The sequence below is a fragment of the Mirounga angustirostris genome, unplaced genomic scaffold (genome assembly GCF_029215605.1).
Source record: "Mirounga angustirostris isolate CCGP_5_RB_7025 unplaced genomic scaffold, mMirAng1.0.hap1 SCAF_3, whole genome shotgun sequence".
Taxonomy (NCBI): Eukaryota; Metazoa; Chordata; class Mammalia; order Carnivora; family Phocidae; genus Mirounga; species Mirounga angustirostris.
The window spans coordinates 100,107,674-100,124,353 of record NW_026991711.1 but is presented as its reverse complement, the minus strand read 5'-3'; the positions used below and the strand labels follow the sequence as shown (position 1 = coordinate 100,124,353).

The 16,680-nt window shown below is 45.3% G+C and overlaps 2 protein-coding genes and 1 long non-coding RNA gene across 5 annotated transcripts in view; 2 read left to right on the top strand and 1 right to left on the bottom strand.

Annotated features, from left to right (window-relative positions):
* The window catches only part of NCKAP5 (NCK associated protein 5), an 824,899-nt gene extending 812,756 nt beyond the window's left edge, over positions 1-12,143 (top strand). Inside the window, exon 19 of the mRNA XM_045868505.3 lies at positions 11,998-12,143. Coding sequence (XP_045724461.3) covers positions 11,998-12,014 — 17 coding nt within the window. The 3' untranslated portion in view covers positions 12,015-12,143. The remainder of the gene's footprint in view (positions 1-11,997) is intronic.
* On the bottom strand, positions 3,161-16,415 carry LOC135363868 (uncharacterized). Its single transcript, XR_010410120.1, has 3 exons — positions 15,437-16,415; positions 4,043-4,143; positions 3,161-3,622 (listed from the first exon to the last, which is right to left on the bottom strand). It is a non-coding gene; the product is annotated as an uncharacterized LOC135363868 (long non-coding RNA).
* LYPD1 (LY6/PLAUR domain containing 1) overlaps positions 13,777-16,680 on the top strand; it is an 81,428-nt gene continuing 78,524 nt past the window's right edge. The window contains exon 1 of one of the 3 annotated variants that reach the window (XM_045868977.3): positions 13,777-14,103. In XM_045868977.3, the coding sequence (XP_045724933.1) occupies positions 13,944-14,103 (160 nt within the window). In that variant the 5' untranslated portion in view covers positions 13,777-13,943. Of the gene's footprint in view, positions 14,104-14,896; positions 15,347-16,680 lie in introns of those variants that run through there. The other 2 variants (XM_045868978.3, XM_064586437.1) reach the window with 2 other exon arrangements.

The following is a 16,680-nucleotide window of genomic DNA, read 5'->3' as shown; positions in this document are numbered from 1 at the left end:
ATTGATTTTGTTGATCCACATTTAATTCTCACCGTGATCGCGTTGTGTTTATGCAGCTGTGTGGGGCAAACATGCTTCGTTTGGAGCAAGGCGCCTTTGGCTTTTACATCACTTTAAAAATTAAATTGTTCTGTGCATGTGAGAAAAAATAAAGTTTATTTTTTATTGTAGTGGATAGCTGAATTAAACCTCATAAAGTAGCATTGAGCCAGCCTAGGTGGCTTATGAAGAGAATACCTTTTATAATGCAGTAGTCAGTTTGCCAACTGAATATATTACAGGTGGCAGAGAGAGAACAAAAAGCATTGCGTGCTGCCCAGTACTAGAATTTTGTACTAAGTCACCTCTAATTTAATCTCCCTACGGTTTAATTTCATGATTTGATATACCCAGTAATATTGGTGAGTTTATCGCCTGCACAGTCAGCCTTGTTGCTACCCCTAAGAATATCATCACTGTCATGTCATCACCTCACCAACCTCCCCCCCACCCCTGTCTTAAGGAGATAAGAAACTAAATTTGAGCACACTGCCCGCCACTTGGCTCAGATGAGGTGAGGCCGGCTGAAGGAAGCACTTAAGAAAAGGACAGAGCCAGTGTCTGTGCCATCTATCATGGGCTTGCTCTTTTTAATAACGTTTCACCCCGAGAAGGTTCATTGTCTTGGCTATTGTTCCTGGACTTCCAGGCAGCTGACGCCTCACTCAACTGCTGGCCACGCCCACTGGGGGGGTGCCGAAGAAAGGGGATGACTCAGCGCAGAGCTGCCCGACCAGGATGGCCATAGTGTGTGAGTGCACGCTGTCTCTGCTCTTGACAAAGATAGGAAATTGCTTTTGCCAAAGTAGACCATAGTCAGACGTCCATTAATGCCAAGGTCGCCCTGGTTCTGGATGCTAACCTGGGATCCGAGAGGACGTACCACTGCTGGTATGTCGGGGCTGTGCTATCACACGTCGGGTGATACCTTATTTTAAATGTCTCTTCGTCATGGAAAAGCAGACATGACAGAAAACTCGGTCAAGTCTCTGAGCTCCAGAGGAAATGATGTAGTGAAAGCAGATCTAATAGGGACTGCTTTTATTGATATGCAGTGAATATCATCTCCAAGAGATACAAGATACAGTGTCAAGAATCTGAGAAAGGAAGCAGGATAAAATTCGTCCACGGCTTCAAGAAGTGTGTGATCTAATTGAGAAGTGGGACATTGATATGAAAATAGCCTATATCTGAGTCAAATGGACAGACTGGCTGTTTAGGCCAGGAATTCAGAGAAAAAAAAGATCCTGTGGGTGAGTTATTATAGAAACAGAATGAGCAGCTCTGAATAACTAAAAAAAAAAAAAGGATCAAATTCTAAAACTTGGTTATTATTGGCAGCAACATGGAATTAGAGGAAAGAGAAAAAATTCTCATTTAAGCATGTTGAATTTAAGAGATAACTAGGGCCAGAGAGGTTAAGAAAGGTGAATGGAAATAGTAATTAGTTAACCTACGAGAAACATTTGCCCAAATGCTGTTACAGATGAAGAATGGAAGAAGACCAAAAGAAGCTAAGCAAGTCGAGGGCATTAATTCAAAAACAGAATTGGGGCAAAAGGGGCATATCCACAACTTTGAGATTGACAAGATGTGTGTGTTCTAAGTGCCATTATTAGAACCAAAGAGCAGGCTGGATAGATTATTCCAACTCATTTCTCAAGGATTCATCTCCTAAAATATCTGAAGCTTTGTTCTATATTGATATCATATTAAAGAATTTTTTTAATTTTTTTTTAAGATTTTATTATTTATTTGAGAGAGAGAGAGGGATAGAGCACAAGCAGGGGGAGCAGCAGAGAGAGAGGGAGAAGCTGGCTCCCCGCCGAGCAGGGAGCCCGATGCGGGGCTCGATCCCAGGACCCAGGGATCATGACCTGAGCCGAAGGCAGATGCTTAACTGACTGAGCCACCCAGGCGCCCCTAAAGAATTTTTTAAATGTATATTCCATGTGAGCAGTAGCTTTTGTCTCATATACCACTCTAACCCCCCGTGTCTAGAATACTATCTAGAACATAGTAGATGCTGAATAAATATCTGTTGAGTAAATAGGTAAATAAATAAATGACATGGCAAGAGCAGCATAATCTCTATATAAATATTCATTAAGATCTGGGTACAGAGTTGAAGTAATGAGTGTCATAGTCATACTGTGGCAGAGCAAGGGATAGAATCCAGAATGAAAGCAGATTTCCACTGGCATTCTCCCAACTAGCACATCCTTCCGTCCTAGAACCCCCCCGTGCTTACTAGGTAATGAGGAATAAGGGTATCTTTACAATTGTCACAATAAACTAGAATATGACACAGAATGGAAAGCTCAATGTGCCTAAATCTTCAGAAAAATTCTCACCAAGGAATCTTCTCTCTAGAACAAGGATCAATAAATCGGTGCTGATTCTGAGTTGCCCTGGCTCCAGGACTCACTATGTCACATATCCTTGGGGAATAACTACATCCGAAGTAAAGGCTGATCAGCCCTAAAACTGTAACATGGATTGCATTCGGAGATGAATAGTTTAAACACAAAGAGAGTGAACATTCTAATATCTGCAAATATCTGTGTTTCTGGATGAACCTTACCTTGCAGTCCCATTGGACTCTATTGGCTGTTGTAAAGTGCCTAATAGGTTGGGTGCCATAGTGTACTGTGACCCTTAAATGGTCTACCAAACTCCATTAGAAGTAATTTCAGGTTGCCTCTTTATAGGTTAATGAATAACATGAAATGTTTCTCCCTGGCTTTGGCGCTCACAGCATGCATCATAATAAAAACTTAGCGCTTCCAGACACACTTTGATGATGACCAGCATTATGATGGTATTGGAGATCTTTCTTTGGAAGGAGAACTTCCATGGGGGGAAAAAATAGTATAACCTTTTTACAGTCATCTGATCCTCCAAATAAGTGTACTTTTGTTCTTGTAAGAGGAACCCCAAATCTATCACTCCAAAGTGAAACAAACCCAGCTATATGGCACTGGAATACACAGATGGTCCCTTCATGCTGTATTTTCCTCTGACAAAGTTCATGGGCTCTTTATGCTGGACACACACTGACATCTAAGCCAGACATGGCCCAGTTGCTGGACAGATAGGTATCAAATTTAAGACATGAAGTGATGGAAGGGTTAGTCAAAGAAAAAAGTCTGATCAATCTTTTAAGTCAAGTGAGTAGCATATGTATTTATTTTTATTCATAACAGTGCCTACAAATTAAAGACAGAAAGGCTTGATGCCTCCATTCTCATCAGCTGGAACCATTAACCCTGACACTAAAATGAGCAGATTTAGAAGTTCCCAGCCCAGCACTTGCTCAATTCTCATTCTTGAATAAAATTTTAGTTAATATTGTGCTGGAAGAAGAAAAGGGAATCTAAGAACACAGATAAGCATGTTCCATTTAGTTAGGCTAATTACACAAGCTGGTATCAATGAGCTGCCTTGTTTTCCCGATGCTAGGTGGCTTTAAAACAGTGCAGATTCTACTTTTGGAGAAATTGAACAATATTGATTGCATCTGACGCATTACTTAAGGTGACCAGCCTACATTTTAAATTAGAATTGTAGATTCATCCACAACCTGGAAAACAAAAATGAAAAAACATGTTTTCAAATGGGCATTTCAAGTGACAGCACTAATGTTAGAGTTTGCAGAACTCACAGATGTGTCCTTTGCATGTTCCTACAACAGTTTTACCCAGACTTATCATTACATGCCTTTCGTCTTCCCAAATGCCTTCACCTGCCATGAGCTACATTTGTGATTTTCTTTGTGCTCCTATTTTCTCTTCCCAGTGACATGCCTGGTCCCACATCTTCCCTCATTTTTCATATATGGGAGCATTTCCAATCTCTGTGATAAAATGACTTCTCTTTCCTACTGCCCTTTGGATCTAGTTTTTAAATGTCCTTGGGGCCATTGTTTATCTCTGAGCTGAGTTCTTTTCCTTTCTACAAGGTATATTATTTTTTACCCACCCTGTTTCCTTCCTTTACTGACCTTGCTGCTTGCTTTTTTTTTTTTTTTCCTCCAAAAAGTAAGCTCACTTTTTTCCCTCTGGGTTCAGGGGTTCCAGCAGAGGTCACTAAAAGTCATTGATCCTGGTAAAAGACAGCAATATAGTTAGTAATATAGTCATAAAAACACATCTCAGCTGAAAATTACTCTTTCACCTAATAAAACCAGTTTGCCCTGGAGATACTGAAGAATCTTCAGGACCCAGTAAGGAAACAGAGTGCCCTCAAGTGCTGAATCGCATCTCCCGACCAGTGGTTGGATGGAGAGAGTGGTTCTCTATTACCGATCCGTCACATTAATTTTTCAGAAGGGCAACTGAAGAGTAATGTGTCCAGTTGAGGTAATAAAAGGAACTGAGCACCAGAAGAAAGTAATTATCCGGGTTGGAATTTGACCCAGTTAACAGGGTTAACACCACAACTCTTGAGAAAAGTCTGGAGGGTCTCTAGTGTTCAGCAAAGGTCATTCTATCTATTTTTATGTCTCACTCAGAAACTAGCTCTGCCAGGAATACAGTAAGAGGTGGCATTAGCGGAGAGATTAGTGCCTCTGAGGAAAGAGAAATGACTTCAGCTGCATCTTTTCCCTTGAGATTGGCCTTCCCCCAGCAAATATCACTTAACGTAGACTTTGCAAAGTGCACAGAACTTCAACTAAGAAACCCAGGATTAAAATACCTCTTCCCCATCCCCACAAGAAGAGCATAACACAAAACTCTGCCCTGAATCCATCCTTCCAGTGCCCAAGATTGGCTCATCAGGAAAGGAAATCACACTTTCAACTTGAACCCAACATCCAGGACTAGCCAGACTGTCTCCTCTTTTAGATTTATCTGCATCCACCTGGCAGCTCCTCTGTCTTTCACATCCACTAAATCACCTCTCTCCTATTTCCTTGCCCACGAAGAGGTTTCTCTGCCCAACCCACTCACTGCCGTCTATGAGGTTTTTTGCACCTTTTAAAAATTATTTTTCATGACAACTAAGTGGCAGAACATTCATAAACTTGATTTCCCCCCAAGGGTTAATTTCTGCATCTTCTTGGCCTTAGTGCATTTATGACTATTTAGTTAAAATCTGCATCATCATACATAATGAAAAAGGTTGGGTGGGGGTAGGGGGCATGGTGGGGACACTTCTTCCCAATTTCATGTGCTTATTTTCAGATGTGTGTGTGTGGGGGGGGGAACTCCCTAGGGAACACTCCTAGCATCTCTGTAACCACCCCCCATTCACTTCTCCTGTGAAGGAGGAGAGATGGCTTATGTAATTGGCAACTCTAGGAGGAGAACAGGGGATGTTAAACCCACCTTCTGCTCTTCGCACCCTTTCTCTGGAGTCAGGCTGGCTGTGAGAAGCATATATTCTGTCTTGTTCCATTACGCTAGAGGCTTTATGGGAAGACACTTGCCCCCAGCCCAGGGCTGCCAGTTACCAGGCCTATTTCTAGGATGAGTACTAGGAAACTCACTTCTTCGCAGTTAGAAACCTCATCTCCCAATGTAAGCTTTCTCATTAATAAAGCCAATATTTTATTCTCCCACCAGCCTTTTTCTTTTATCTTATTCTTCAGTTTGGTCAGAACTAAGGTGGGGAAGAGAGCTATTTATTGTGCCAATAATAGATGCACAGAAGACACCCAACTAAGAATATTTTAGAGTCACAGAGCTTTATAGAGCAGGAAAATACTAAAAACTTTAATGTAAAGAAACTAAGGTATAGAGGGGTCACACAGCTAATTAACACAATTCCAGGGAACTAAACACTGGTTTCCAAATACCTTGGTCTAGTGCAAAGTGATTAAGATCCCAAATTCTGTAGTCAGACTACTTCTGCTTAAATCCTGACTCCCTAACTTACTAACCAGGTGTGTGTGCATAGTATGTACACCTCTCCACTCTGTATTTTCCCATTTATACACATAATGGGGAATGATAAGCATTAAATGAGATAATTACTTCAATGCATTCAACCCAGTACCTGACACATAGTACGAGCACTTTGTAAATGTAGCTATTTTCCTACCACGTGTCTTCTTGAACTGATTGGCAGTGAATATAGCAATAGGGAAACAAGACTATGTTGATGAAGATACTGTTTACATTAATTTGTGCTCAAAATGCCATCCTCTTTGTAAGTATTAATGCCCAGCGGAGGAACGATGCTGCACTTGAATTTCACAAGAAGATTTGAATCTCTTTCTGACATCTTACAGTAGACATATTCACCGATATTTTCAAGATATAATCAACAGATGGAAACTTGTTTGAAAGAATTAAAGAGTAGCCTTCATCACAAAACACTGATTCATTACACAATTTCATGAATTTCCTATTGGTTTCTCCCCTATGGGCAAGAGTGTCTGGCTATCCACGTATAACATGTATCTCTTTGAAGTTGATACCATCAACCATATATTTTTTTTTCTGGTTTATCACTTGAGTTTTTCTCTATCACCTTATATCATTCTCCCTGCCTTTTCCTTATGGCAAGGGCCCATATCACCTTCAATTTCATCCTTCCTAGTGTTCAGGATATTGGTCTAGGCAGAATCTCTACTCCATGATCATTGTTGACTGTGGAAAAAAAATGGTATGCATTTTTGTGTTGAAAATCAGGAAACTGAGCTTCCAGGTCTAATTTCCCCTGAATTTGAATTTGTATGAATGACAGATTCTGTAAATACCCCATGGAGAGGACAGCCCACACCAGCCTCCCTTACCTTCCAGACTGATATAAGACTGGAAGTGAAATCTTGGATGGCAAAGCTCTCTGGAAATAAAAGCTATGTATGATTGATAACCCACGTACTGAGTCTGAACGAGTCTGGTTGGGTTCTTAGAACCCCTTATGATGGGTACCTCTTGATGTGTGTTTCTGTCTTTACGTGATTCTGTCCATTATAGAATCCAAAAGGGCAATAGCACCTTCACATAGACTATTTGAGCAGCTCCTGGACCTAAAGTGGACACAGAACGGTATACAAATGCAGCAGGAACTCCATGGAATGCCCTCCCCTCACTTACTATATATCTCCATCCTCTTCCCTTGTCAGAATCATTCCAGGAGCCCCCTCCTCTGTGGAACCCCCTCTGAGAATCAAGATCACCCGGTTATTCACACAAAGCCAGTCACATAGTGGATTGGTTTGATTGATTGATTGATTAAAGTTTGACTACAAGGAATTAAATTAATTGAGGTATAATTCATTCCAGGGGATTTCTGCAAACTATGTCACTATCTACTTGCTTGAGATATCACTCAGAACACTGTGGTGACACTAAAGGCAGGAAAATATTTTAAGAATATGGCAACGTTATGTATTTGAAACAGGAAAATATATTTTCGCCTGCGCTGTTCAGCCCTCCCTTGTTCCCAAGTGCATTCGAAAGCCCCACCAAAAAGTGAACTGTACAACCATTGCCACCTATAGGTGACAAATGTAGTCTATGAATTTTATCGTAATTCCGAGGAGGCATAATATATGAAGGAAATGAGGGCGTCCTAGGGAACCTCCACATCCTTGTCGAACACTGATCTTTCCTGGGCTTTTTCTCATGAACATTGGTGGTGGTCTGTGATCCTTCCTTCAGATGCTCCTCTGAGAGATTTAACAGTGGCTGGTATTCGTAAAGCTCTTTTCAGGGGTTGAGGGGAAGAGCGTGGCCTCTGCAGGCAGACTTCCCCAGGGCCAACCCCAGACGCCACCACATACTGCCTCGTGCCCTTAAACAAGTGACTTCACCTCCCCAAGCCTCGATTGGCTCCAAATGGAGATACTAATGACACCCAGCCCCACAGAACTGATGTGAGGCTGAAAACATAATCCGTGCATCGTGCTTAGCAGAGTGTCTGCGTGGAACAGGCTCTCAATTAAATGCTGACTGTTATTACCATGATGAGTTTGCAGAGCACCTTCACGTACAGTGGCTGCAAACTAACGTGCCCTGTTTTGTTACCACTCGACAGATACATCGCTAGCTCACTACTCTGTGACCTGGAGCCCTCCTTGTATCTTACATGTAAATGTTACAGGACTTCAAAATTTTTAGAACACCCAAGATCTGACAATGTTGAGGCCAGCTTGCTATGCTTCTAATTGGAGGCAGGGAAGTAAGCTGCTTTAGTGCTTTTATTCTTAGCTGTCAGGACCCCTGGCAAAGCCAACAGTTGGGACCCTGCTGATGCTAGACAGGGTTGAACCTATCAAGTCTCCGCTGAGAATTTACTGATGACTGAGCAAGGGGCAAAGCCTTTAGGGAGAAAGCTGGTCGGGGAAGGAGGATGAGGAGGTCAGGCAGGACATAAATGGATAAAACATGATCTCTACCTCAGAAGTTCAAGCATAATCTCTACCTCAGAAGTTCAAAAAACGTAAAGACTGCAATTTGACAGATACAGGGGGGTTTGGGGCTGTTGTTTTTGTTTTTTTTTCTCTTAATATAAGCAAATTAATTAAACATCAGAGGATCTGAAACATAAGCAAACACTGTTCTAGGTTGATGGCCTCCTCTTTAAAATCAATAGCTCTGGACCCAAGTTAGTGCATGGCGGCAATAAGCTGCTCCTGTCTCTAGAACAGGCACTTGAGCTGACCCCTGTCCTCACCACTCCCTATTGTTCCCCAACACTGAGGCTAAATGCCAGGTGGTTGTATCGGTCCCTCTTGCACTGATGTTGTTCTTAGAGTCAAAAAATATCTCTGTGCCCACCTTTCACTAAATACTGTGAAAATAAAAGCAAGACTGAGAAGGCCATGTGATCTTTCTTATTGGGCCATTCCTTCCTTTTCATCACCTCCATAGGCCTTTGTTATAATCGACTGAAGAAACAAACCAACAAGCATGAAACATTTGGAAAACGTTGGCACACTATTTATGTCCAACACAGTGGGTGTTTTAAGATTTTATTTATTTATTTGAGAGAGACAGAGATAGTGACAGAGAGCATGAGCAGGGAGCAGAGTGAGAAGCAGGCTCCCCGCTGAGCAAGGAGCCTGACATGGGGCTCCATCCCAGGACCCCGGGATCATGAACTGAGCCAAAGGGAAACACTTAACCGACTGAGCCACCCAGGCACCCCCACAGTGGGTGTTTTAATGGTAAACAACTCCTTCCTCATCTGTACCTCAATACACTCAATTATAGTTATCATCTGTCTTCCCTCCCGGACTACCAGTTCTTCCCAACAAGGTGATTGTCAAATTTTCGAATGTATCAGAATCACCCGGGGAGCTTGTTAAAAACATTTGCTGGGCCTCACTCAGCATTTCTGATGTAGAAAAGTCTGGGTAGGGCTCAAGAATTTGCATTTCTGGGGCGCCTGGGTGGCTCAGTCGTTGGGCGTCTGCCTTCGGCTCAGGTCATGATCCCGGGGTCCTGGGATCGAGCCCCACATCGGGCTCCCTGCTCAGCGGGGAGTCTACTTCTCCCTCTCCCACTCCCCCTGCTTGTGTTCCTTCTCTCGCTGTGTCTCTCTGTCAAATAAATAAATAAAATCTTTAAAAAAAAAAAAAAGAATTTGCATTTCTAACAAGCTCCCCCATAATGCTGATGCTGCTAGCCTGGAGGGCAATTTCAAAAACACTGTCCAGAATAAGAATCCTGCCTGATTATTATTTATTGTACCATTTATTGAGCACCTACTACTTTGTGTTGGGTCCCAAGGTGTTTTATTTTGACTAATTGCAACAATCCTGAAATCAAGGTGTGTCTTATCACCATTTTACACCCGAGGAAGGGAACGCAAGGGTACTCATACAGCCAATAAAAGGGCAAAGCTCAGGTGTGTCTGCCTCCAGAGCCCCAACGTCTCGCCTGGCCACACCTGACCCAATTTTATTCTGCTCTCCTCAACACCAACACCTTCCATCTGCATCATGCTAGCTTCTCTAGTATTTATGGAATGAATGTGAGATCCATTTATGACCAGAAATAGGCAAGGAAAATGCTCATGGGTCTTGAATAAAGAAAAAGGGAGAAGATATTCAGGCAGGGAGAAAATTGCAATAAACATCTTTATTTACCGGCATTTGGTACATCAAAGCATTTCCTGCTCTCTGGGTATTTTTAGTATTGTACTATATATAACTCTTTATTAAAAATGCCTAGGAGCAGCGCCTGGGTGGCACAGTGGGTTAAGCCTCTGACTCTTGATTTCGGCTCAGGTTGTGATCTCAGGGTGTGAGATCGAGCCCCGAGTCGAGCTCCACACTCCCCGTGTCGGGCTCCACACTCTCCGTGGAGCCTGCTTGAGATACTCTTTCCCTCTCCCTGCCCCTGTGGCTTGTGCTCACTCTCTCAAATAAATAAGTCTTTTTTTTTTTTTAAGTCTAAAAATTGGCATGGTATGAAAAGGGGCTTTTGCATGGTGTTATACCTAATTATGGAGCCTCTTTTCTGGAAGCACCTAGAAATCTGTTCCTTAGCTTGTTTCAAGCTTCTGGTTTCAAGGCAGCCATTTGAGTTTGAAAATGAACTCTGTGAGTAATGCTCCTGTATGTTAATTGTATAATGCAGTAAGCACCACTTCAAGGATGATTTTAAAATATTTCTACAGAATTGTGTCATTTCCATAATGGAAAGAGAAACTGTGTCTCAGTCTGCTCTTGGGACACCAGGGCCATCCACTGCCATATCTTTTTCTTTTCTCTTCCTATTAAATATTTAGCATATGAGAATCAGAGGCTTGATTCTGATGTTGTTCCCTGGATGTGTGTTGTTCCCTGGATCAAAACAGTTCCCTCATTGTACCTTTGTGCATCCAGCATAACAACGTGGGGGACGGGTTGGAGAACAGAATTGCTTTTGTCAGAGTCTGGGACGGTAGCAATAGAGATGGTTTGGCAAGTTATTTAAGTAGAATATTTGGGTGGGAAAAAAAGACATCTTGTCTTTTATTACATAAAAGCACGGTTTAGTAGGAACAAAAGCATGAAAGGCAGCCAGCCTGGAATTCAAATCCTGTTCTCTGTCACTTGCTGTGTGACCTTGGGCAAATAACTCTGTCACTCTGAGCCTTGTTTTCGTCTTTAAAATGAGGATGTGTAACTTGCAAGTCCCCTGTGAAATGCTTCTAAAGAAAATATATTCAGTGAGTTTTATATGGTGGATGCTTAATAAATGGTAGCTATTATTACTTCTAAGCCCCTGTCCCTACTTCCTCCTGGTGTTTGGATAGAATTTTTGCCCAAAAGAGGAAAAGGAGCTAGGAAATGCATTGGTTTACAGAGTTTACCTACAATAATTGAATAATTGAATATGACTGCAGTGTTCTAGAAAGTCCTAGAGACATCCAGTAATTGGTCTTGCTGGAGCCTCCTGGAGGGGAGAGGTTACTAATGGGCAGAAGCAGTACTATGTTTTTTTTAAGCCCTTGGGCTTTCTGGAGTCTATACCCACAGACCTGGAGATCACTTGCAAATATCTTAAGACTTGTAAAGGGACAAAACAGAAAGATGACAATGCTTCTGACAAGTCTAACAGGTATTGAAATTTCAAGGCAATTTAAGGGATTGTATGCCTTTTTCCCCCTGTACAATCCCAATTTCTGGCTGAAATTCAATCCCTATCCATATCTAGAAACAAGACAACTAATAATACTTAGTAAGAAAAGAGAGGAGTTTGAAACTTTGGTGAAGACATATAAGGCACTTTACCTGAACAGATTTTGAGTAGATCCATTTAAAATGAAATTAAGTGGCACTTTACCGGTTTGCAAATCGGGACCTATTTATCTCAGTAAAATGATTAAAGTCTTGATTTATCCCTCAAATTGGCTTTATTATTACCTTTAATTATACTAGAAGGTTGTTAAAGACTTGTAGGTTCTCTCTATCCCTTTAAACTGCACGTTATGCAGACAATAATTGAATATTGGATAGAATAACTTGATTTTCCAAAGAAATATGTCTCTAATATTTTCGTCTTTTTATTACAGAAATTGAAACAAGTTGAAGAAACAAAAGAAGATACTGAGAATAGATTATCTAAAATTTCCCTGGAGTCATTCAATAAATATAACAGCAAAACTGTGATTTTGTTAGAAAGCGAGAAGAACTCTCTGAACAAGGTTGAAGGACAAAAGGAAGAAAAAGAAAAAAATGAAGAGGCATCTCTGAGTAGCTCAGAGAGGCCTGGGGTAGACAATTTGGAATCACTGAGTGATTCTTTATACGATAGCTTCTCTTCTTGTGCAAGTCAGGGTTCAAATGATGTATAAAGGACCTTTTTTTTTCCTTAGTGAGCTGAAAAATGGAGCACTTAAGCAACAGGGGTGTGTGTGGAGGGGAATAGAGACAGCACCAGTAAACCCTGGCAACACCAGAGACTGCATTGTCGGATTCACAGCAAGCAACCCATGGGAGCTTCCTTCTCTGACAGGGCAATAAAGATAGGCTCCATTTGTTGTGTGTCACGAGGATGAAATGTAAACACACCCACAATACAGAAGTCTTAATTTTGCACTTTTTTTTTGAATACTTGTACAGAAGTTGTAAATTTTTGGAAAAGAAATTATATTTGTAGAAAAAAAAAAAAGACAGCAATAAATTGAATCCGTGCCATGCTCTTGAAATGACGTACTAAGTGTTAGAAGTTGATAATATATTTTTTAAAAATTCCAGCGAAGGTGTTTGTAGACTTCACTGTCCTAGTACTCAAGTTGTTTGCGGGAACACTCCGTAACGCTAAAACCCAGCCCCGCCAAAAACCAGAGGGCTCGTGGTTATCTCCAACTCACAATCTCAACGTGATATGAACGTTAATTCCAGTGCTATTTCAAAATTGTTGCCAGAGAGATTCAGGTTCCAGTAGTAAGTGTTAATTCTGCTTCCACTGAAAAATGTAACAGGTACTCAAAGTGTGACACTGATGGGAAGGGAAGTGGATCAGAAGTGACCTAATTCTATTTTCAACTGCAGGTTTTCCCTCCAAACATTTCCTTACATCCTCTTCTACTTAGTGCTTCTCCATAATTCTCAACAGCATTTGTTGATTTTTTATCTTCCTGCTCTTTCGATTAAAATCTGGGCAATCTAGAAATGAAAGCAAATTCCTATCTATAACGTTCACTTTTTAAAAAATAAAATGAATGGTTGGTGCTACAAAAAAGAAATCTTACTTTTTAAGATCCTTTTTTTCCCCTACAAAGCCTGTTTATATGTGAGGATAAATTCTATTTTAAAGGTTATTTGTATTTTTTCTAGATGTGAACTATTTATAATTGCTTTTGTACAGGAGCTTGTAAACTAGGCCTAATAGAAAAATTTTTAGGATCTATCTGGTTACTTCAGTACACACTTGTTTGTTAAAAGAGCGTTGTATAACCAGTGTTATTTGGTTAATTTGTGCAATTTGTTATATTGAATTTTGTTATCTTAAATGAAAATTATGTAAAGTATCATTGTCTTTCAGACTTTTAAAAATTCTTGTTTCATTTCTGAATAAAAGTCGTATCACAGTTGCACCCTCTGAAATCTTAAAAGGACTTGTTCAAGAACCCTTTGGCCCAGTTATTTGAATCTCACACATGCTACAACAATCAATTCCCGGAAGGAATAAATAAACTGGCCCCTTTGCTCCAGAGATAGTAATTCAGCCAATTGTTAAGATCAGAGTCTGCAGACAAGCAGGTAATGGTCAAAGCATTCAGTCTCCCCAAGGGGTTAACCAACTAGAAATGAAAGGGGGGGGGGCAAAGGGAGAGAAGGAGCCTGAGGCAGATCTGGAACGATCTCTGCAAAGGAATTACAAGAAAGTCATTTAAGCCTATTTCCAGACCTACTGTGCTGGCAGGATGGGGAAATAAATAATCAGCGGCCTGGCCTGAGAGAGCTTCCTCCAGGGGGTGGCCCAAGCGCACGAGGGTGAAGAGAGGCAAAGCTTATGAAGCTCTTTCCACAGGATTCTCCCCAAGGACTGAGGGGACAGGGGTGGCAACGTGCGGGATTGAGAGTGGGGGCGCAGAGGCTCCCGCACCACCTGCTGCAAGGCTCAGCTCCAAGGAAGGCGAACTTAGCACCGTGGTGTCCCGGGAGCACTCAAGGTGGGTCGCTTGACTGAGACGGGGGAATGGGGCGGGGACTTAAAAGAGGGACCCCGGGCAGCCTGAGACTGAGAGAGGACACGGGAGTATGTACTAATAACCCGTGACTTTGAGGCGATGAAGATGCCCGGCCTTTTGAAGAAACGGGATAGAGGACAGCAATTCCCTTCTTCACCCCGATTTGCTTTCTGGTGGGAACTCGCGACAGTTGTCCCCGGGGACCGCCCGGTCCTAGGCTAGGCTACCGTCGCGGTGTCACTGCACCCTCCAGCTGTGCGCGCTGGCAGGGGAAGGAGGGCTGCCCGGGGCACACGCGCGCGTCAGAGCAGGGTCTTCACCACACCCCGCCCGCCCTGCCGCAGCTGAAGCCAAGCCTGGTCATGAACCAGGGGCTTCTCGGAGGAGAAAAACAAAAAGGCGCAGCTGCACCGACCCCCCCAGGGAGCCTGCAGGTGTGCAACTTTGCCAGGCGCACGCGAGCACGTCCCCTTCCAGCCAGCCGTCCCCGGCTCGGGGCTCCCGCTGCCAGCCTCGCAGCAACCTCAGCCGAACGGACAGCCCCGGGGAACGCAGGGCCCAGCTGAGCACGCAGTCTTTCGACCCCACTTCGCAGGTCCCGCAGTCAGCGCCCGGCCACTCCCCGCGGCACCTGCTGCGCCCTCCTCGCGCTTTCCCAATCCCCAGCCTCCCAACCTCGGGAAACTACACTCTCCCTCTCCCCCTGGCGTCCCTGTCCTGGGGACGTGCGGAGGCGGGAGACGAGGGCGATAGGAAGGGGGTGGGGACGTGGAAAGACAGTCCCAGCCTTCCTCGCCCGCCACCCCCACCCCAACTCGGCAGCCGTCACGTGGTGCCTGGAGTGGGAGGTGGGGAGAAGAGACGAGACTTTTTTTGGGTGCTCCGGCTCGCCAGTAGTTCCTCCAGTTCTCAGCCGCCAACTCCGGAGCCGCCGCGCTCTGCCCGGGAGCGCCAGCGGGAGGAGCGGCGACCCGCAGCCGGGAGCCCGGGCACGGGCGATGCTGGCGCCGCCGGCGGCACCTGCGGCTCCTCTTGGCGGCGGCGGTGGCCTCGGCGGCAGGAGCGCGGGCCCCAGCAGCCTCCGCAGCCACAGCCGCTGCGACCCGGGCAGCTTCCGCCGCGGTCGCCGCCTCTGATGCGCCTGCCCTCTCCCGGCTCCGCGGCTCCGGGAGGATGTGGGTCCTCGGCATCGCAGCAACTTTTTGCGGATTGTTCTTGCTTCAAGGTAAGAAAACGAAAAGGCCGGCAGCCCCGCCAGGCGCGCACACCCCACCTACCCGCCCGCCCCTTCGCCCCCCCCCCCCCGGGCACCCACCTCCGGGCCCGCGCTGCGCAGGGGTTGCCCAGCGGGAGTTTGGCGGCGGCGACTGGTCTTGGTGCCCAGAGGCGCTGGATGGGAAAGTCTCCAAGTCCCGCGCTGCAGGAGGAGAGGCGGGAGCGGCGGATTTGCGGGACTCGAGCTGCAGATGCTCGGGCTAGCGCGGTTGGGAGAGCAAGCAGAGCTGGGGAGGAGGGAGGGTCTGAGCGGTGCTGGGGCCTCGCGGAGGGGGAGGGGGCGATGAAGCCCCTGACCCCGCCAAGTTACCCGGCGTTTCCAGGAACCCGTGGGAGTGGCGCCGCCGACAGGTGAGCGGCGCGCGGGGCAGCCTGTAGCCGGGGCGCTCCGGAGCTGAGTTGCCGCGCTCAGAGCGCAACCGTCGTGGAGATGGGAGAAAGCGCGGGGTCCGGGGCTTGTCTGTCCGGGAGCATGAGGAGTTAGGTCTAGACAGGAGCTCCTGGATCCGAGCAGAGCAGCCAGGCTCGGGCGATGAGAGGTGCGAAAATGTCTCGCTCCTCCCCGTTAAGCGAACGGCTCTCGAACGAGCGCTGCAGAGCTGGGACTCCGACCGGGGACCCTAGCCAAACGGTTGCCCTGAAAGCCAGGAAGAAATGGTGGTTGTGTCGCGGCTCGGGGTGCGCGCGCGCACACAGACACACACACACACACACGCCCCTTGTACACGCTGTGGTCCCCTCTGCTGCTGCGGGGACTGTCCCGAAGAAAGGCCGGGGACTCGCGGCGCTTCAGCACTTGGCGCCCGGCACTGCCTCCTGGGTTCCTGGGTGGTCGCGTGGGGAGCCTCGGAGCCACAGCACAGGAACGCTGACGACAAAAATTAAAACTAAAAAGGCGTCTGCGAATGCAATCGCGAATGGTGCCAAAATAGTAATTAAGCAATTTGTAACCAATTAACAATTAGGCAAATCCTGTGCTGTAGATTGGAGCTGAAGCTTGTCTCTGGAGCTACTTGTGTACCCGTCCTTTCAACTTCCGTGGGGGAAAGGCCAGGTGCGGTGTAGGACGGGCGCTTTATTTCTGGACATTTGGTCCAGGGGTCTCAGGCAGAACTGAACGGAATCCTGCGGGACCCTCGGTGTCCGCGCCGCCCCCTGCCGGCTTCAGCCACAGCCGCCTTACGTGGAGACCCCCGGGTCGCCGAGCCCAAGAACGCCAGGGGTCGGGATCCGTGGCTGGCTGGGGCCGAGGAGGGTCGCGGTTTCCGGTGTGGTCTCTGTGGG